The 22697-nt window shown below is 45.4% G+C and overlaps 1 protein-coding gene across 4 annotated transcripts in view; it reads right to left on the bottom strand.

Moving 5' to 3' along the window:
- Positions 1–22383, bottom strand: part of RPL38 (ribosomal protein L38) — a 303530-nt gene extending 281147 nt beyond the window's left edge. Inside the window, exons 1-5 of one of the 4 annotated variants that reach the window (XM_054573130.1) lie at positions 22335–22383; positions 22079–22114; positions 21850–21910; positions 17905–18027; positions 17201–17262 (exon numbers count right to left, since the gene is read on the bottom strand). In XM_054573130.1, coding sequence (XP_054429105.1) covers positions 17237–17262; positions 17905–18027; positions 21850–21910; positions 22079–22081 — 213 coding nt within the window. In that variant the 5' untranslated portion in view covers positions 22082–22114; positions 22335–22383 and the 3' untranslated portion in view covers positions 17201–17236. Of the gene's footprint in view, positions 1–17198; positions 17263–17904; positions 18028–21849; positions 21911–22078; positions 22115–22195; positions 22215–22286 lie in introns of those variants that run through there. The other 3 variants (XM_054573133.1, XM_054573134.1, XM_054573132.1) reach the window with 3 other exon arrangements.
- Positions 22384–22697: the final 314 nt, after the last annotated feature.

Raw genomic sequence — 22697 nt, 5'->3', positions numbered from 1 at the left:
TGTGAGGTGTCTGACCCACGTAGGCCAAGACAGTCTCCCCTCTGAGAAAAGCATATATCTTGCATTACTGAATAAATTTGCATGGTATTGACCTTCCCAATCTGATGGGGAGATGCTGCTGGGCCAAGCTAGGCCAGGCCGTACCTTGGCAGCATGAGGCGTTGGGGAGAAGAGCCCTGGCTGGCAAGAGGGACACTTGGGCTCTCCCAGCAGAACTGGCACTAACCGTCTCTGCTACTCGGGGCAGGTTGGGTATTCTGAGTCTCCATAAAGAAAATGAGGATGATAGTATGTTACACGAAGGAGCCCAGGGGGGCCTAGATATTAAGATCTGAGAGCCTGTCTCTTAGAAAACTTCAATTTCTACTAGCTGGAGCAGGAGAGGAGGAAAGCGGATTCCACATCCTCTGCTTCCATCAAAGCTTCAAGTAATACTTTCCAAAGTGCCCTGATACATCAGTCAGCACATAAATCTCTTGGCAGGTGTTTATGGAACTCACTGACCCTCATGCCAGGCCCAACAGCCTTCCCTGCCTCTTTCCCTCTCCTGCAGTCTGCAGCCTTAATCACCAATCAGAGATACATCTTTAATTGCAGTGGATTCCAAGAGGCCAAAGAGAGTAGAGTACAAATCACATAGTTTACTGAGCCTCAGGCCCTCTGATGTCAAGCAAATTGAGGTGCGGGACCTGGAAGGAGGAGGGGCCATGAGAGGGGTGAGCCATGTGCTCAAACCCCCAAATAACCTGCTCCCATTCCCTTTTCAAGTCATGCCTATTTATTTTCATGACATTTTGAAATTAGCTAAGACGGGGATTCCTTGCTCCTTGAATGAAGAAACGTGGGACAAAACATTGACAAAAGGCGCTGTTGTAGGAGGGGATGCCAAGTATCGTGTTTCCATTTCCTGTCGTTGCCAGTAGTCTATTCCAGGAAATCTGGGCTATTGCTAGCAGGTTAAGAAATTTTTTCTAGCCTCTGCCTCTTGTCAAATTCCAAAGCTACTTCTACATTTTTTTTTTTTACTGTTACAGTAACACCCTACTTACAGTTACAAAAATCTGTGTGTTTCTTATTGCTACTGTAACAACTTATAAAATTAATGATTTAAAACAATACAAATATATGATCTTAAGTTCTGGAGGTCAGAAGTCTTTCTGGAGAATCTAAGGTAGAATTCACTTTCATGCCTTTTCCAGTTTATGAAAGCTTCCTGCATTCCTTAGCTCACAGCCCCCTTCCTGCCTCTTCAAAGCCTCTTTATATATATATATATATATATATATATATATATATATATATATATTCTCTCTCTGTCTCTCTTTCTGTCCCCTTCCTCTTCTTCCCACTCCTCTATTTCTGTCATCACATTTTGTCTCTAATTCTTATCCTCCTTCCTCTATGTTACAAGAACATTTGTGATTATACTGGGCCTGTCGGGATAACCCAGGATGACCTTGCCATCTCAAGGTCCTTAAATTAATGACATCTGCAAAGTTCCTTTCGCCATGTCAGGTAACATATCACAGTTTCCAGGGACTGGATTAGGGAGTGGGCCTCCTTGGGAAGATGGCGTTATTCAGACTACTGCAGTTAGGGACCAGACAAAAGTTTGCAAAAGGTAGCTGGGCACTGCGACTTGGCCTTTGAGATCTGGATCTGGCTTGGTGTATAAATTCACCGAAAATAGTATAAGTGTGTATTTTAATGACTTTTCTTGCATCTAATTTAACAGACATATGCATAAAACAAAAATTACAAATCTGCATTGAGGGGAATGCCATGTACACACATATAATTTGCGACTATAACAGATTTAACATGAGGAGGGGGTGGAGGTATGTAGGATTAAAGTTTTCATATACTATTGAAATAAAAACTGTATAAACTGGGGTTTGGCTGCACAGTGGGATGAGTCAGCCTCGGCTGCCGGGGCATAGAACCCTCCAGGGACTTCTGGTCAAGATGGCAGCATAGGCAGACATGGGTCACCTCTTTTTACAACCACATCAAAATTACAACTAAAATATAGAACTGATGGGGGACTCAAATGTTGGAAAACTTTTAGTTTCAGGCAAGAGTTAATAAGTTTAGCAATCAATGTATGTAAAAAGCTCTTGTTTCAGGAACTGAAGGTATGACCCACCTTGACTTCAGGAGACCATAAGCAGTTCCACCTTTGTGCCTCAGGAGGACTGCGCACAGTCAGGATGGTATGTGAGCCGTTGTACTCGAGGATGAGAAGACCACTAGCCAGGACACAGATAAAGACCACCGCCGAGGACACAGGTGCAGTTTTTTTTCTGATTAACATTTCCCCTGAATTCCAAACCCCTTACCTACACTTTTTTTCTCCTTATAAAAAGCATCAGTTTAAAACGGAATTTAAGACAGTCTGTTAGAGTGCAAACACACTGTCTTCTCATATCACTGACCATCTGAATAAAGTGCCCATAAAGACTCAATCCCTGTCTCTGCTTATTGGGTTTGGTAGGTGACAGGCAGCATGAATGCTGGCTTTTCCAGTTTTAGAGAAAACATCACTCAGGAGTGTCAGAAACTGAGCTGAATGGAGGTCTGACAACCAGGAAACCAAGTTGCATGAAAGTCTGACAATTACGGGATTAAAGAAACCACATCCATCCAGATTCATAGGAGGGGCACAGACCAGAACAGGCTGGTCTCAACCACATGGATAAAAACTGGGGAGGGATATCTCAGGAGTGAGGAGTCCCAGACCCACACAAAACCCACAGTCTAGGATTCCAGTGTTAGGAAGATAAGTTCCCACAATTTCTGGCTGCAAAAACCATTGGGGATTGAGTTGGTGAAAGAAACTTCTGGAGCCCCAAGCAGTTCCTCTTAAAGAACCCACACATTGGACTCACCTACTCAGACTCACTCCCTCTGAGCTTCAGCACCAGGGTAGCAGCTTGAAAGGCACCAGTGGTAAACAGAGAGAAACTGAAGTGCCTGGCATCAAGGTGAGCAGAGGCGATTGTCCCTTTGCTAAACCCTGCCCCCCATAGAGCCAGCAAGCTGGTGCCATATCCGAGACTCCTTCAGCCTGGCTAACATTGTTTGACCTTCCTTGGAGGTCCCCAGAGGCGCTGCCTCACCCAACTTAGTAGCCCACCCAAGCTGCTTTTCCATAAGAATGGCTGGTCTTGCCTCCTAAATCTTATCAAACAAGCAACAGCTGGCGTCAGTGAACCCTAGCAGCAGCCACATTAGATTCACAATGTGGCTTCACCTGGGACTCTCCAAGCCCAACATGAGTAACAGCCCTCTCAGACTGCTTTACAGCTCGGGTAGGGTGCCCTGGGTGAAACCCAAGTGGGGGCTGACCTTGGCCTGCACCACCCGGGAAACCCCAGAGCCTGCACACCCAGGGGACAGCTACAGACCACGTGGGAGCACCGCCACCCTGCCCCTGCAGAGCTGATGCTCCACTGACAGTGGAGGTTGGTGGTCAGTGATCACAGCCAGTTTTTGCAGCTGACAGGCCTGGGTAAGTCCCTCCCACCAATCTGCCAAGAGCAAGCAAGCCTCAACTACAAGAGGAGGGGGTACTCAGCCCACACAAAGGGCGCACCTCAAGTACTCAACTTGGGCGATAGGGGAGGCTGTGTTCCTGGACCTTACACAACACCTACTATATTAGGCCACGCTACCAAGACATGGAATCAGAGAAGCTCTACCTAATACATAGAAACAAACACAGGGAGGCTGCCAAAATGAGGAGACAAAGAAACATGAACCAAATGAAAGAACAGAGCAAAGCTCCAGAAAAAGAGCTAAATGAAATGGAGATAAGCAATCTATTAGATGCGGAGTTCAAAACACTGTTTATAAGGACGCTCAGGGAACTTAGTGAGGACCTCAGCAGCATAAAAAGGACCCAGTCAGAAATGAAGGATACAATAATTGAAATAAAGAACAATTTACAGGGAATCAACAGTAGAATAGCTGAGGCTGAGAATCAAATCAATGATTTGGAACATAAGGAACATAAGGCAAAAAACAGCCACACAAAAGAAGAAGAAAAAAGTATCCAAAACAATGAGGATAGTATAAACAGTCTCTGGGACAAATTCGAGAAGTCCAACATTTGCCTCATAGCGGTGCCAGAAGGAGAAGAGAAATGCCAAGAAACTGGAATTCTATCTGAAAAAATAGTGAAAGAAAAAACTTCCCTAAATTGGTCAAGGAAATAGACATGTAATTCCAGGAAGCACAGAGTGTCCCAATTAGGATGGATGCAAAGAGGCCCTCTCCAAAACACATTATTATTAAAAAGCCAAAGGTTAAAGATGAGGAGAGATTCTTAAAAGCTGCAAGAGAAAAGAAGTCAGTCGCCAGATGGTTGACAGGTGGGAGTGGGGAGGGCGAGGATGGATGAAGAGGTGAGGGGATTAAGAAGTACAAATAGGTAGTTACAGAATAGCCACGGGGATGTAGGGGATGGAGAGCAGCGTATAGGAAATGGAGTAGTAGCCAAAGAACTTATACACATGACCCGTAGATATGAACAATGGTGGGGTGATGGCCTGGGGGAGTAGGGTGTCCTGGGTGGAGGGGGACAAAAAGGGGAAAGTCAGGGCAACTCTAATAGCATGATCAATAAAATATAATTAAAAAAATTAAAAGGAATTGTATAAACATGAACTAGGTTATGATAAATGACAATGACAGTGGTAATCCTCAGAGCAGCCACTAAAAAAATAGCTTAAAAATGTATGATGAAAGGAAAAAAAAAATAAAATGGTACATTAAAAACTATTTACTACAAAAGAAAACAGTCAGGGAGGGAAGAGTGAATTCATACCTCCTCAACAACAATTTTGCATCCATTGGTGGACAAAAGTGCCTTTTTGGAAGCTGTGGGGTCTGGCGCCCCATGAAAAGGAGCTGGAAGGAGTCTAGCTAACCCATCATCAGGTAAAACGCACACAGATCTCTGTCCTTGCTGTCGAATTTGTCGTGGCACGGAAACCAGCGGGCGTCCCTCTTGGCTGTGGCCCGGGAGCCCCTGGAGAACGCGGTCTGAGGCAGCCTTCCGCAAACGAGAGAGCCTCTGCCGAAGCCCCGGTTTTCAGCCGGGACCTTTCAGCACACCATTGGAGCAGAAACAAAGAAAGCTGGACACACTGGAGAAGATAAAAGAGACAGCTGACATTACCCGCATCACCCTTCCCCAAGAGAGGCACAACTCAGTGCCAAAAGAGGCCTTCTGGCCCCATTATTCCTCTTGTGGGGGAAAGTGAGAGCGTGTGCGAGCCTCCCCCATGCCCCAGCCCTACTGAAGGCTGCCAGAGACCCGCGGCGCTCCTGCCCCGTCCATGGCACCATCCAGGGCACCATCCAGGGCACCGAGTTGGGCGCTGCACGGCTGGGAGGCAAGAAAGAGCCTGGTGCTGCAGCAGGTAGGACTTTTGGACGGTATTAAAGAGATGCAGATCTTATTAAGGGCATTGTGAACTCCATCAGGTGACCCACACACACTCCACGGGCGAGATCTCCCCGGCAGATCCCCCTGACTAGCCCACAGACACGCCCAACTCGTGGCTGGCTCCCTGGGAGTGCTTTCACCTGCCGTGAGAACGAGCTTTGACAGACATCTCGTGAGCGTGCACAGAAAGCTGGCCTGAATCTGTGGGCCAGGGAGAGGCCACAAATTTCCCCTTTAGCTCTGCCCTTGAGAAAGCAAAAGAGAGGCTGACAGTACTGGCTTCAGCGTGGCATGCAAACTTAAGAATTCTGCCACAAGAGGGAGCAAGAAGCACGGAGTAGGCATACCCACAGACGTTCTGAGAAAGCCTCCACATCCTTAGCAGGGTTGATGGAAGGTATTTTTTTTCCTGAAATCAGTCAGTAAAAACTGGAGGAACTTTTACTTTAACAATACAAGACTTCAGAAACACCCCCCCCCCCGCAAAAAATAATCAAGAAAATATAACACCACTAATGGATCACAATAATCTTCCCCAATGAGAAGCAATTCAACAATACACCTTAAAAGAATTTAAAATAGCAGTTTTTTTGACCTCAGAGGAGGGGGGATGAGAGAGAAACATCAATTTGTTGTTCCACTTATACATGCATTTATTGGTTTCCTCTTGTATGTGCCCTGACTGGGGATTGAACCTACAACCTTGATGTATCCAAACAATGCTCTAACCAACTGAGCTACTCAGCCAGGACACAAAAACAGCCATTTTAAAGAAACTCAATGAGAGAAAGACAGTTCAACAAAAGAAGGAAAACAGTACATGAACAAAATTAGAAGTTTAACAGATACAAATTTAAAAAAAGGAATTCTAGAGCTAAAGATACAATTAATGAAATAAAAAAATACAGTAGAGGTTATCAACAACAGAACGGATTAAGGAGGAAAAAAATTTAAATTAGAAGACAGGGTCTTTGAAATTATCTACACAGAGAAGAACCAAAAAGAGAATGAACAAATGATGAAATCCTATGTAATCTAAGGGATAGAACCAAGAGAAACAGTCTTAATACTATTGGAGTCCTAGGACAAGATAGAAGAGAATCAGGAGAAAGCTTATATAAAGAAATAGTGCCTGAGAATTTTCCATATCTGGGAAGGCATTTGGACATCCAAGTTTATGAAACTCATAGGTTGCCAAAGTCAGAGATCTCCTCAAAGACACAATGTAATGAAACTGTCAAAAATTAAAGACCAGAGATATTTTTAAAAACAGGAAGAGAAAAGGAGTGTGTAACTTACAGAGGAACCCCCAAAGGGCTATCAGCAAAATTTTCAGCAGAAACCTTAAGTCAGGGAATACGGGGTTGATATTATTGAAGTATGGACAGAAAAAGTGGTCTGAACACTGTCTGATGAAGTTGTTCTTCAGAGATGAAGGAAAGATTTTCCTAAACACAAAAAACCTGAAGGAATTTGTCACCAAGAGACCTATCTGCCAAGAAATACTGAAAGTTCTTCAGGCCAAAATAGAAAGGACGCTAACTCATTACATAACATATGAAAATATGCAACACACGGGTAAAGGTAAGTATATAGTCAAATTTAGAATATTCTAATACTATAATGTGACAGTTAGTATATTAACTACTTACTCTAGAATGAATGTTAAAAGACAAAAGTATTAAAAATAAAAATAACACCCTGGCCAGGTCGCTCAGTTGGTTAGAGGATCATCCCCATATGCCAAGGTTGTGGGTTCAATACCTGGTCAGGGCACATACAAAAATCAAACAATGAGTGCATAAATAAGTGAGACAAGAAATCTCTCTCTGTCTCTCATATTAATCAATAAAAAAATTAAAAATAAATATTTATAGATACAATAATTTGTTAATAATTACACAGTACAAAAAAGGTTAATTGTAACATCAAAAACATAAAAAGGAGTAAAATGATAGAGTTTTTGTATGCAATTGAAGTTGTTATCAGCATAAAATAGACTATTGTATCTATAAGATGTTTTATGTAAGCCTCATGGTAACCACAAAGCAAAAACTTACACTAGATACAAAAATGACAAAGGGAAGGGAATCAAAGCACACCGCTCTACGAAAGTGTTGTTTCACAGAGGAAGGCAGCAAGAAAAGAAGGCAGAAACAAGGGAACTGCAACACAACCAGAAAACAGTTAATCAGGTGGCATTATGAAGCCCTCCCCTGCCAATAATTACTCTAAATATAAACGGATTAAATTCCCCAATGAAAAGACATAGAGTGGATGAATGGACTAGGAAAGCAAGACTCCACTATATGCTGCCTACAAAAGACTCATTTGAGGTTTAAGGATACACATAAACTGAAAGTGAATGGGATGGAAAAGATACTCCATGCAGGTGAAAGCCAAAAAACAGTAAGTGTAGCCATATTTGTATCAGGCAAAACAGACTTTAAGCCAAAAACTATAAGAAAAGATAAATAAAGCCATATATAATGATAAATGGGTCAATTTATCAAGAGGGTATAACAATTATAAATATATATGTACCCAATATTGGAGAAACTAAGTATCATATATTAAGCAAATACTGACAGATCAAAAGGGAGAAACAGACAGTAATGTAATAATTGTAAGGGATATCAGTACCCACTTTGAACAATGGATAGATCATTAGACAGAAAATCAATAAAACAGTAGAACAAATATACCTAATAGATATATACAGCACATTCTATCCAAAAGCTGCAGCGTAGACATTCTACTCAATCACACACAGAACATTCTTCAAGACAGATGATGTAATATAACAATACAAGTCATAGCAAATTTAAGATCAAAATCATGTCAAGTATCTTTTCTAACCACAATGGTATGGCACTATAAATCAATGACAGGAGGTAACCTGGAAAATCCACAAATATGGAAATTAAAGAGACTTTGAGCAATCATTGCTTCAAAGAAGCAATTAAAAGAAAAACCAAAGATATCAGACAAATGAAAATGGAAACACACATACCAAAACTTATACAATGCAGCAAAAGCACTTCTAAGAAGGAAGTTTATAGTAATAAATATCTACATTAAAAAATATATCTCAAATCAACAATTCAACTTCATACCCAAAGGAACTGGAAGAAGGACAAACCAGGTGCAAAGATAGCAGAAGAAAGGAAATAAAGATCAGAGCATAAATAAGTGAAATAGAGTCAGGAAAAATAATAAAGAAGATCAACAAAACTAAGAGCTGTTTTTTGGAAAAGATGAGTGAAATTGACAAGTCTTTAGTTAGACTAAGAAAAAAAGAGATGACTCACTTAAATATATCAGAAATGAAAAAGGAGACATTACAACTAATATTACAGAAATACAGAGACTACTATGAACAATTAGACACCAACAAATTAGATAACCTAAAAGAAATAAAGTCAGAAACATAAAACTGATCAAGACCGAACAATAAAGAAATAGAAAGTCTGAATAGATAATAATGAGTAGAGATACTGAATCAGTAATCAAAAACTCTCCAACCCAGAAAATGGTTTCCCTGGTGAATATTATCAAACACTTAAAGAAGAATGAATGCCAATACTTCTTAAACTCTACTAAAAATTAAAAGAGGTAGGAACACTCTCAACAGCATATTAAAAGGATCATTACCATAATCAAGTGGAATTTATCCCTGGGATGCAAGAATGGCTTAACATAAACAAATCAATAAATATATACAATGTTAATAAATGATAAAAATACTATAATCCTCTTAATAATTGAGAAATAAGCATTTGACAAAATACTTTCCTTATAAACACTTTTAACGAATAGAGTGTGGACAACATGTAGCTCAACATAATAAAGGCTGTATATGACAAACCCACAACTGACATTAACTCAAATGATAAAAAGTGTTTCTCTAAGATTAGGAACAAGATAAAGGTGCCTATTCTCCCCACTACTATTCAGCATGGTGCTGAAAGTCCTGGCCAGAGAAATTAGGCAAGAAAAATAAACAAACAGCACTCACATCAGAAAGGAAGAAGTAAGATTTTCTCAGCTTGCAGATGGTATAATCTCATATATGGAAAATCTTAAAGACCTCACCAAAACTTGTTAGAAGTAATCCACAAATTCAGTAAAGTTTCAGGATACAAAAATCAATATACAGAAATCAGTAGCATTTCTATATAATAATAACAAAATATCTGAAATAAAATGAAGAAAACAAACCCTTTCACAATAGCATCAAAAATAAAATACTTAGGAATAAATTTAACAAAGAAGGTGAAAGATCTGTACACTGAAACCTATAAAATTTTGATGAAAGGAATTGAAAAAAAATAGAAAGCTATCTTGTGTTTATGGATAGGAAAAGTAAATGTTAAAATGTCCATTATTATCCAAGTCCATCTATGGAGTCAATGAAAACCCTTAAAATTACAATGACATTTTTTCACAGGAATAAACAAAAATCCTAAAATTCATATGGAAACTGAAAGACCTCAATAGTCAAAGCAATCCCAAGAAAGAACAAAGCCGGATGCATCACACTTCCTGATTTCAAACTATAGTAATTAAAACAGTATTGTATTGGCATAAGAACAGACACATAGAACAACAGAACAAAAGGAAGAGCCCAAAAATAAACCTTTGCGTTACAAACAACTGTCTCCTGGACCAGAGAAAACAAAGGGATAAAGTTCTGTTTCTTGGAAGCACTAAGTAGATGGACTATACACAGTGGGTTAGAAAATAAGCTGTTAATGATGAGCTTTATCAAAGTGATCTGAGAAGACTACATGGAGAAGGAGGTAGGTTATAGATTGAATCTTTACCAATTTCTGTGACTTGGAAGTAATGGAAATTTGAAAAAGAGCTAATAGAGCAGCATGAGCAAAGTCACAGAGGACAGAATAAACTTGATGTAAAGCCAAAGCCAGGATAAAAGCCTTGAGTTTCTTTCAAGTCAGGTTCAGGGTTGAATTGTATAAGGCTCCAGTGAAGAACTTTCCTTTTTTTGTATCCATGCTCGTCGTGGGTGATGCAGTTACAGGTGGAAAGAGGCCACCCCTCTTCAAACCTGTCAAGTGAGCTCACAAAGAATCTGGAGGCTTTGCTAGAAATAAAAGAATAAAAATATTCAAGCGTCTACACAAACCAAAAACACAATTAGGCAATACTCAGAGCTTTCCAAAGAAGGGAAAAAAAGGCTGAGTGTTCTTATGGCAAAAAGTACACTTGAAAAAATCCTCACCCTAGGATATGTTTATTGATTTTAGAGAGAAAGGAAGGTGGTGGGGGAGGGCAGGGGGACAGAAGGAGAGAAACATCGACATGAGAAACGTCAGTCAGTTGCCTCCAGTAGACGCGCTGACTGGGTATGGAGCCCACACCCCAGGGATGCGCCCTGACCAAATCAAACTGCAAACTTTTGGTGTGTGGGACAACGTTCCAACTAACTCAGCAATTTGGCCAAGACAAAAGTACATTAAAAATTGTTTTAATTACAGTTGACACACAGTATTATTTTAGTCTCAAGTGTATGACATAGTGATTGGACTTTTATATAACTTATAAAGTGATTACCCCAATAAGTCTAGTGCTCATCTGACACCATACACAGTTATTACAATATTGTTGCCAATAGGCTCTATGCTGTACTTTACATCCCTGTGACTGTTTTTATAACTAGTGATTTGTATTTCTTAATCCCTTCACCATTTTCATCCTGACCCCCAATGCTCCTCCTGTTTGGCAACCATGAGTCTGTTCTCTGTATCTATGAGTTTGTTTCTGTTTTGTTTGTTTTGTTTTTTAGATATCACAAATAAATGAAATACTATAGTATTTGTTTTCTCTGACTTATTTCGCTTAGCATAATACCCTCTAGGTTTATCTATGTTGTCACAAGTGGCAAGATTTTATTTTTTAATTGGCAGATTAATACATCCCATTGCATATATGCACCACGTCTTCTTTATCCATTCATTTATCGATGAACACTGACTGTTTCCATATCTTGGCTATTACAAATAATGCTGCAATAAACATAGGGGTACATACGCCTTTTTGAATTAGTGTTTTGAATTTCCTCAGATAAATACCCAGGAGTTGAATTGCTGGGTCATGTGATAGTTCTATTTTTAATTTTTTGAGGAACCCCCATACTGTTTTCCATAGTGGCTGGATCAATTTTTAATCCCACCAATAGTGCACTAGGATTCCCTTTTCTCCACATCCTCACCAACACTTGTTTGTTGATGTGTTGATGATAACTATTCTAACAGATATGAGGTGATATCTTGTTGTGGTTTTAATTTACATTTCCATGATTATTAGTGATGTTGAGCATCTTTTCATGTCTACTGGCCATCTATATGTCCTCCCCAGAGAAATGTTTATTCAGGTCCTCTACCCATTTTTAATTGAATTATTATTATTGGATATAAGTTGAATGAATTCCTTATATATTTTGGATATTAACTCCTTATGAAATATATCATATTCCTTCAGTATGATATGAAATATATCATAAACCTTCAATAGGTTTTAGTTTTGTTGATTTTCTTCGCTGTGCAAAAACTTTTGTTTGATGTAGTCCCATTTCTTTATTTTTTTCTTTTGATTCCCTTACCCAAGAAAACATATTCAAAAAATATATTCATAAGAGGTTCTCGCTCAGCCAGGTAAGCCCCTCCCTCCTTCCTTTTGAAGCCCATCACCCCACAGGTGATCATGGGCTATCGGAGCAGAAGGGGTGCCCACAGCCTCACCTTCACAACTGCTTTTACAAGATCAGGGAACTCCGAGGGGGATGAGGAGTGAGCCCCCTGGGAAGGGAGGGGTGCAGCCCCCCTGCATGGAGAGGCCTCCAGTGGGTGCAGTGAAGGTTGCCTGGGTGATGGGGTGGACCAGATGGCTGGGACTTTGTTGCATGGCCCAGGGTTCCAGCTGTGACCAGTTATCTGGCTGACAGGGCAACCCCTTTGGGGCTCACTTTTAAAATGTTCCCTGGTAAGGGGGTGTGGACCCCCAAGCACTGTTAATTGGCCAGCCTCAGGAGAACTGCCGTACCTTTGCAGAGTGCGGCTATGGAGCCCCTGAGCTTTGGCTTCAAGCCTCTGGGTACTGCAGCTGGGTTTCAGGCCTTGACAGGTAACCCTGGCTGCAGGGGTTGGAAGAGGACCCGATTCCAGCAGGGCGGGGAGGAAAGGGCCAGGAGGGGAGAGAGCCCACTGGGTAGGGGATAGTGCCACCCTCCCTCCCTGCTTCTTCCAGTCAAACCCCTCCACCCACCCCCAACCCCGGCCCCAGGCTTGGCCCTGCCCCCTGGGCACCCACTGGGTGCAGGGCATTATGCCCAAGAACCCTTTTGTGGTCTGGGATCTGTCCTGGCCCTATGGGTGAAAAAGGTGCAAGGAAAAGTGAAAACGGTCCCAGAAGGCTCCTAAATCTGTTTCTTAATAGCAACCTCTAAGTCTCCGGGGTTCTCATTTCTTATTATGAAATCAAGGATATGAAGCGTCCAGGAGTGCAGCCAGCAATCCTGGCACGAGAGAGTAGAGGCTGTCCGTTCCTTTTAGAGGGTGGCAAACTGAAAAATTGGAGGCAGAAGGGAGCAACATTCAGTAGCAGTAGGGACTGAGGAAAGCAGCGTGACTCTCCCTAGCAGGTGGGACAGGGCAGGCGTCCTGGAGGAAGGGCCGCTCAAGCGGTCCTGAGTGGAGGGGAGAGCGGGGAAGGGACGCGAGGCTGGCAGCAACCCCGTTTACTGGGCTCCGTCTGTGTCACTGGGCACTGTTCTGTCAGCGTACAGAGCGGACGGAAACCCTTGCCCGGAGGGCATGATGGCCCTCCAGTGGGCGGACGGCGACAGTCCAAGTATAAGGACAACCAGAGCGAGCGCTTTGGAGAAAAACAAAAGCAGAGCAGGGTCCGCCGACTGTGAGTGGCTGGGCGCAGCCACAGGCCTGATGAATTCTTGCAGGTGCGCTTCCTCTGAGTTTCCTGGGGGCCCACAGAGGCCACAGGCAGGAGAGGGCCCTGGCTCTGCAGCTGAAGACAACATAGTGTGACCGGAGAGCACGGGGCGGGCAGGGAGGTTGAGGCTGGTCCAAGGCAAGGTAAAGGGCCCCTTGGGGCTGGGAAGATGGGAGCGAGGAGTTAAGGTGTTGCGATGGGATAGGCCTGGGCGCCGACAGCCAGCCTAAGGGGTGGTAGTGACAGGGGCAGATACCGGGGACACAGAAGACCCTGCAGAGACTCCCAGGTTCCTGATTCCAGGAACCGAGCGGTTGCGGGAGTCTGCAAACACGTGGACAGCTCACAGCAGCCCCACGCCATCAGAAGCCCGGGGGCCAGGAGACGGAGTCCCGTCCCATGTCCTGGCCTCTCCTCCTGGGTGTCAAGTCTGCCCTCAGCTCCCAGAGCCTGACTGGAGCCATGTCATCTGCACATGCCCAAAGCCGGTGCACTCAGGTGCCCAGAAGGCCAGAGACAAATGTTCTCTCATCGGGGTTTTCCTTCCTTCAAGAAATGTTGACGGAGCACCCTCTGTCCTAGGGGATACAGAAATGAATAAAACGCTCGGGTTCCTGTCTGCGTGTGGCCTAGAGTGTAATAGCTATGGGGGGCAGGGCCTGACCCCACACAAACCCTGTCAGCGTGTGAAAGGGGGTGGAGTCCAGGGTGGGGGTGGGGGTGCCCAGGAGTGTTTCCAGGAGAATGACTCGAGGGGAGAGCCAGAAAATGACAGGAAGACGACTCCGGGAGGGCTCCAAGCGGAGGGGAAGAACGAGGGTGGGGACCACAGCGGGCAGGGCATTACAGGAAAACCCATCAAGTGCAAAACCCAAGGGGAGTGACAAGGAGAGACTGGGAACTGTGGAGAACAGGTCACCAGCTGGCTGCCGGGGCTGGGGTGCAAGAGGACTTTTGAGGGTGACCTATTGTCGATGGCAGCAGTGGTCACACAACTGTAAGTTTGTCAAAATTCATAGAACTGCGCCAAAAAGGGGGACTGTCACTGTAAATTATACCCCCAACAAGCCTTACTTTAAAATACCTTTATTAAAAAAATGAAATATGAACCTTTACTTTCTTAAGGGGAAAAAAAAAAAAGAGGCTGCAAGGCAGGCAGAGGGCAGGTCCCACATGGCCCACAGGCCCTGGGGAGGGTTCTGGTCTTCGAAGCCCCTGCTGCTGGTTGCAGAGGAAGACGGACTTGAAACAGTTTTGTGGGACACCCTCCCTCTCCCCGGTGGACAGTGATGACGTGGCCGTGCTGCCAGCCCACAGTCCCAGGAACCTCAGGGATGGGCACTGCCTGGTGCCACACTCACTGTCCTCTCTTCTTCCACATCCACAGCAACAGGAGGCGACAGCTGCTGGTCCCTGCCAAGCCCCCAAAGGACTGGGAAGTCCCAAGGGCGTAGCCTGCCTCTAGGCAGGTTAGTCACACCTGGGAACTGTCAGTTCTTTAGGAGGGAAAGGACAGGAGCCCAGGGACCCCGAGTGGGAAGGGCCTGCCTCCCGGTCATTGTAGGGAGTCATCCCCTTGGGAATGAGCATGAATGCGGTGCAGGGCAGCCTTTGCAGCCTGGGACCGGCCCCTGGCAGGGAGCAGTTGGTGGGAAGGAGCAAGGCCTGCACACCTACTTGAAGACGGCAGCACCTGCAAAAGCCCACACAGGGCCATCGCTGAGTCACCTGGGCACAGTGGAACATCCAAACCTGCTTGGCTGATGTGCAGCCGGCTGGATGAGTGTTCTAGATGATTCCTCAGAGGCCTGAGACCCAGCCAAGTGAGCCAGGGTGCAGAGGCTGAGCATGCGGGTCTCCCAGGAACTCGTCAGGGAGTTGAAGCGAGAACAGCACTCCTGCCCTTTCCAAACTGCACCCGCAGCCTACCCGGTGCCACCGGAACACACCCACCCAGGCGGACAGGCTGGCTTCAGCAAGGGAGTGGGGGCCCTGGCCATGGCAGGGCTTAACAGCACAGCTGTACCTCAAACCAGCTTAAATCTCTGGAATCTGCTTCCACCACTTTGCCAAGCCCAGGGCTGCGAGCCTTGGCACAAAAGGATGCCTTCTCTAAGACCAGAGGGCTGGTCTTCCAGGAGCCGGGACAAAGGAAGCCCAGCTGGTACACCCTCCCTCCCAGCAAGTGAACACTGAAAGGGGAAGACTGAACTCACTGAGCACCCCTGGACCCCTCTCCTGGAGAAAACCATCTTACATGACCAGATTCATTAACTACCTTGTGCCCTTAAAACTCTTAGAGGAAAATCAGTGGTCTTAAGCACTTAGCTACTTGGGAGTGGATTTTAGCCTGTACACTTTTATTTCCACACCAGATGGGCCAGCTGCTCATTTGTTGGAATATGTCTCCACCTTGTGGTGGATCCTGACATGACCCCCCCATCTCCATCTCCCAAATTTGATAGTCAAAGAGCATTTCAAATACCTTTAAATGTTACCTAATTTAACCCTTATGATAAACCATGGAAATTAAGTACCATGGTTGTCGTAACAGTTTGGACAGCGAGGCCAACATGTAACAGGGCTGGACGGCTTCCTTGCCAAAGGCCTAGGAGCCCGCAGCCTGTGTGGGCCTAGCCACCCAATGTGGGAACAGCCTGGTTTCAGGCTCAACGAATATGGTATCTCTGCGTGGTGCTCAGGGGTGGGTAATGTGTCAAGATCATGCAGGTTACCAAGCAGCAGAAGCTGGATTTAACCCCCAAGGAGTCAGGTCTGGCTCGGACCGTGCCTCATGCTGGGATTTGGGCCCTCTAGCCCGTATTCAAGTAGTGCCATTGCCAACACCCCAGTGCACTTGATCTGTACCCCACTGCCTTAAGGCCCCGGGTCTGACCACTGGCAGGAACCCCAGAACTTTCCTTTAACATGAGCCAATTTTACAGGCTCCTCCCTCAGTTGCAACGTCTCCTTACCTGTTTCATGGTGGTTCCCTCTTCCTGGAAATGCTTGACCTACTTTGCTAGGCTAACATCTGCTCACCTGTTCTCAGCTTTAAAGGCTCCCTCTCTGATCCTGGCATCTAAATTGCCCTTTCAGCCCTGGCTGTGGTGGCTGAGTGGATTGAGGGCCACCCTGCAAACTGTAAAGTCCCAGGTTCAATTCCCAGTCAAGGCACATACCTGGGCCGCAGGCCAGGTCCTTAGTTGGGGGGTGTACGAGAGGCAACTGATTAGTTTCTCTCCCTCCAATCGCCTCTCTAAAAATAAGTAAAATCCTAAAATAAATAGCCCTTTCACCTGCATCAATCTCATCATGCCCCATACTGTCCCTGACTTCTTTACCGGCAACAGTACTTAGGAAACACATAGTGTCTTAGCCCCTCCGGCTTCAGCAAAGCAGCCCAATATTCCAAGGACAGCTTGGCTTGCAGCCATTCCCAAGGCGGCTCTTCAACCCCCACTTTTAACTATCGTTTTCCTTATCAGGGAGCTCATTTTACCTAAGTGACTTAAATCTCCTGAGTGCACAATGGCTTACGTCCACAAGTATCTGGCTCACGTCCACAAGTATCTGGCTCTTCCGCCTATTTCCATCTATTTTCAAACTCAGGCTAAAACAAGGATGGCTTCATTGGTCTGTCCATTGAGACCACATTCCAAGGTAAGAGACACAGCCAAGGTCAGAGGTTGCTACCAGGACCTCCATCCCAGCCCCAGCAGCAGCTATGACGTCGTAACAACTTCCCTTCTCGTCTTCAAAGACAAGACACTAAGAATTTTTAGTATTTTAATACAGATCAGCATGTCTGGTTCATTTCAGCTCCTTCACTGCCAAACCTAGAGCAAAAGAGAGAAAAGTGAGTCACCCAGGATACATTTTGTGTTACTGCTGCTTGCCCGGATTTTTGTACTTAGCTGAAAAGGGCTCACAAAGCTCAGAAAGTAAGCCCACCAGGAAGGATTTGCTTAAAATATTCAGTTGAATTAAAAAACAAAAAACAAAACCTGTCAGCCTTTATAAAGAGGTCCCCATTAGTTCTCACAAAGCCAAGCAGCTCTAGTTAACTGTTCAGTGGGAAGAGGCAGCCTTCAGGGCCGCTCTGCGCTCCCTGGTCCTCCCCCGACGAGGACAGATTCTTTAATTAACCCAGGCTCATGGCCTACTGCCCTTAATCAGTTTTCCAACTAGTAAAAATGGATCATCAAAACCAGTAACTGCCTGGTGAGGATGAAACTCAGAGTAAGAAAGCATAAGCTGCTACTATTCTGCGTTAGAAAAGCACAGATTCCTGTGGCCAGGGATCCTTGGTATGGGCTGGACCCCTCAGAATCACCTTTCCCTGCACCACCAACAGCAACAGCAGATGCTCAAGGCCACAGATGGACTTTCCTCAATGAGGACACACCTCCAGAGGGCAGACAGCGACACGCCCATCTCCCACACCCTCGGCCACCCGCCCAGCATCCCCACCCACTCACCTGGGGGAAGGGACTGCTTCAGTTTCTCGGCCTTCTCTTTGTCTGTGATGACCAAGGTGTAAAGGTATCTGCTGCATCGCACTTTAAACTTCACATTGTCCTTATTTTTCTTGATCTTGACAGCTACCAAATGGACCAGAATCAGTAATTTAATTGCATAGAAGACACCACACGATTTACCCGACCTTACACATGCGCAGAACTGGCACTTAGGACCACAACCACTGACAGCTGTGCTTGTCCCCGTCCTGTCCCTCTGCTGAAATAGAAAACAAGATTTCCTCTATGATGCCAGTATTTTAAAAGTGTCAGAAATGGGCCTGACTCTAATTTGCTTGTTTATGTATCTCGTATGCTGAATACATCCTAGAACACTGTCTCCATCTTATTTTTCTGAAGGAATGGAAGCAGCTAATACAGGAAGGAGACAGGACATCTACTGGGATCAAGGAGTTTCCACCATTCTACTTCTGAAGTCAGTTCCCTGCGGATGAGACCTTGCAGGGGCCATGGTGAAGCAGTGAGTGTGTTCGTTCTTTTTCTAAAACTGACACGGAACCCATTTTCTGGCATCTGCTGTTGTGAAATTCTCCCAGGACTATAGCTCAGACAATAAAAAGCCCCAAGTGCAGCTCAAATGCTGCAGTGCAAGGTGTGAAAGCTCGCAAGTCTGGTTACGGAGAAGTGTCAATCATTTCCATGTGGCCAGCAGCCATTCTGGCTGCTGAGGAGAACACAAATGCTTCCTGTGGGCCAGTCATTTCAGGGACCCACCAAACCCTGCATTCCAACTTTTTAAAAAAGCAGCTCAGACCCCGCCCCCCCCCCGCCCCGCCCTGGGACCTGTTACTATGAAAGCCAGATGAGAATCGAGCGGCCAAGGGCCGAACAGGGTAGCTCTAGTGCCTCAGCCCAAGCACCTGACCAGGCACACGAGCACTCAGCACCTCACAGAAGCAGCACAAGTTAACGTGTACTCACAACCCCAACTCTGCCAACAACTGCTAAAGTGACAGGGCACAGGAAGCTGAAGCACCGCGGCTCATGACTCGGAGCCTGCACATGGCACTGGCCACCCTGGCTCATGTTTTAGTCAATCCAGAAACCCAGATATTCATTCAAACCAATCTATTCTACTACCGTAACATTCCTCTCAAAGCTAAGGATGTGGCATTGTCCCTAGCAGCTGCTGTACACCTGTAAGAACATGTAAGGTATACTGACCTCCCTCTCTCTTTTTTTAATGTTTATTCTATTACAGTTGTCTCCATTTTCTCCCCCTTTACCCCCCTCCACCCACCCTACCCCCACTCCCCCACTCCCACAGTCAATTCCCACTCTGTTGTCCATGTCCATGGGTCATTCTTACATGTTCTTTGTCTAGTCTCTTCCCCTTCTTTCCACCACTGTCCTCCTACCCCATCCCCTCTGGTCACTTTCAGTCTGCTCCATGTTTCTGTGCCTGCGGTTTATTCTGTTCATTAGTTTATTTTGTTGAATAGATTCCACTTCTATGTGAGATCATACGGTATTCATCTTTCACTGACTGGCTGACTTCACTTAGCATAATATTCTCCAGTTCCATCCATGTTGTCACAAAAGGTAGGAGTTCATTCTTTCTTACAGATTTATTTTTTTAATGTCAAAGTAAATCATAAAATATTAAAAAATTTAAAACCATTATAAGTTCTCAGCAATTAAAACAACATGACACCAGCACAGAAATAATCAAGTAGATCAATGAAATATAATGAGCATTCTAGAAAAAAACATATATATCTAACAATGTAATATATGATTAAATTACAAATCAATAGGTAAAAGAAGGCGCATGGTCTAAGGCGCATGCCTTAGGCGCATGCACTAATCTCTTTAAAAATGTGTAGTCAACATTATCATATGAAACATTAATTCCACACACAGGGTATATACCCCAAGAATGAAAGCAGGGACAAGAAGAGGTATCTATACAAAGACATTCACAGCAACATTATTCCTAATAACCAAAAGGTGGGAACCCCTCAAATGCCTGCAGGAGGATGAACAGAAAAACAAAATGTAGTCTATTCACACAATGGATCATTCAACTTTGAGGACATTATGCTAAATGAGAAAGCCAGTCACAAAAGAACAAACACTGTCTGACCTCACTCAGGAGGTTCCCAGGGCAGTCAAGCTGCTAAAGGCAGCACAATGGTGGTCGCCAGGGGTCGGAGGGAGAGAATGGAGAGTTACTGTGTAACGGCACAGGGTTTCAGCTTTGCAAGATCAGGAGTTTTGGAGATGCAATGTGAATGTACTTAATATCAACGAAATATACACTTAAAATGGTAAATTTTTTATTATGTGTGTTTTAAGAATGACAAATAGAATTAAGTTACTGAATACTCTATTATGTCCAGGGGACCATGGCCTCTATCTTTATGAGACAAACTGTCTAAAATCAGGCTCCTAGACAGAATTAAAATGCAAATGAATCGAATGGACTGAGTCATACCTTCGTGGTACTAATGTCTCTAACGGACCGTCCGATGCAACCCTCGCACCAGCCCCAGGAGACAGACACTACTGTCGCCCCCTCAGCCTCAGGACACGGTATCACGCCAAGGTGCTGACAGCTGCCTCCTGACAGAGCTGGGATCTGAACTGGCAGCGACCCCAGATTCCCTGGTCAGAACTACAACTGTCGTGAAGACCGCCTCCTCTTGACAGCACCAAAGCAGACAGCACGGGCAGGGCGGCCCCGGGGCAGGGCCAACTCCGACCCGCTGCCACTTGTTCTGACAGGGGGTCACCTTCTCATACACGTTACCCGAGGCCCCCAGGTCCCTGTGCCCTGTGAACCCACTGAGAGGCTCCCCCCACACCACTGTTCCATCCCATTGCTGACAAGGAGCACCTGCGAGTCAGGGCCTCAGCCCAACCCTGTTCCGGGTTCACAAACGATCTGCCTTTCTCCTCACGACAGATCTCAGTGGGAGAGGACGCTTTGTTGCAGCAGGAAAAAAGGTGACTCTGGGTTACCACAGCAATTCAAGGTCTGCCTTGTATTACGCAAGAGGCCCCAGCCCTCCAACAACTACAAGGAACAGCAGCAGAATCCCCTCCTATACTCGGTGTAGACAAGAACACACACCCTTTCAAAGTCTGCTGTTTTGTTTCTGACGTTTCATTTTGTGGGGTCAATGCACACGGCCCTGCCCCCACCCATGACTGAGGGCTGACCAGCCGCCCACTGGCCAGAAAGAACATGTATTGTTTTGGGAATGGGTTGTGACTCCGTCCTTATCTCCTTTTGGGAGCAGCTTCTAGTCCTGTGGCTGCTTCTGCCCTTTTACACACTGGGTTTAGAAGACACGTGCCTGTGCCTGGGACCCCCTAACTGAGCCCGAGCCCAGGGGAGCTGCGGGTGTGCTCCCCTGGAGTGTGAGCAATGAACAGCACGTCCACCTCCGCTAGTCCACCGGGTGGTTTTGTCAGAATAGCACAAACGCGCAGGCATGACCCCATTGTGGGGGCTCCTGTGCTACACACGTTGCCGTCCCTTTTTTATAGTGTACGAAATTTAACTCAGGTAGGAGTGAAATTGCTTAGTAAATAAAGTTCATCGTGAGCAGCATCTGCACTCAGCCCAGAACCGAACCTGTGGCACTAACTCGGGGTTGATGGGGCCGCATTTCCAGATTTTCACCCAGTAAGGCCTCTGTTCACAGCACCAAACCACAGCCACGACGAGGTTAAAAATCGACTAACTCAGGGATGCTTTAAAAATAACCCACTGACCAACAAAGTGTTACTTACAGGAAATACGACAAAGTCACTGCTCCCAGAGAGCCAAGCACGTGCTTTAAACAGCCTCGCGTCAGGCTTTAGGGGAAATAGCTCCCTGAATATGGGGACCATTCTATCCCTTTACGCACCCCGCAGCCCAGAGCGATCTCTTACATTTGGCATCCTTTCGTCTGGCTGTGAGCAGGAAGTCCTTGATTTCCTCAATTTTGCGAGGCTGTAATATAAAGAAAACGCAGAATGAGCTGCAGGTTAGGTATTTTATGGCGATGGTCAAGTCCACCAGCGTCTCTCGGGCCTCCGGAGACACTCGCAAAGGCGCTCCTGCCGTCGCCCTGGAACCTCGCGCGTCCCGGGGAAAGTCCCACGCAAGGGCCATACTCACCATGGCTACGAGACGGGGAGAGTGCGCGGTCGGCACCTACGGGGAAGACAAACGTTAGCATCAAAAAGACCCGCAGGACCCCAAAGACAGAGACCCCTACTTTCCCTCCCCGACCACCTGAAATGCTGGCCCCACAGCACTCCATCCTCCATCCCCGCACCCTCAATTCAGGCCGGGGGTCCGCAAATTTCATCTGGCTGTGGATTACCTCGGATTATACCCCCTATTCCCCGTGTACCGCCCAAAAGCCACTTACAGCAAGCACTAGCAAACAGAAAGAACGGAAAAGAACGAAACTTCCGTTTCCGGGTGGTTAAACCCGCCTCCGGAGGAGCCCATGTACAGTGTCTGCAAAGGGCCAAAGTTATTTAGGTGTTCTCCCTTCCCATTGCAGCAAGATCTTTGCCCCCTTCAGGCCTAGATTAATAGTGCAGTTTCATGAATGTAAAGAATGGGCCGCCTCCCTTCTCCACTCCCTTCCCGCTTCAACAATCCCCGCAAACCCTTTCTCTTTGCTAGGTTTTATTTTAGATCCAGTTTGAAGACCTAACACATATCTACTACTGTCGGACCTGTGCATTGGGCATCTGTACAGAGATTTTCTCTTTTAAATGAAGGG

The sequence above is a fragment of the Pteronotus mesoamericanus genome, unplaced genomic scaffold, assembly GCF_021234165.1.
Source record: "Pteronotus mesoamericanus isolate MK-2021 breed Mesoamerican mustached bat unplaced genomic scaffold, CSHL_Meso_final contig_246, whole genome shotgun sequence".
In the NCBI taxonomy this organism is placed as follows: Eukaryota; Metazoa; Chordata; class Mammalia; order Chiroptera; family Mormoopidae; genus Pteronotus; species Pteronotus mesoamericanus.
The sequence above is the reverse complement of the archived record's forward strand: the minus strand, read 5'-3'. Positions and strand labels throughout refer to the sequence as shown.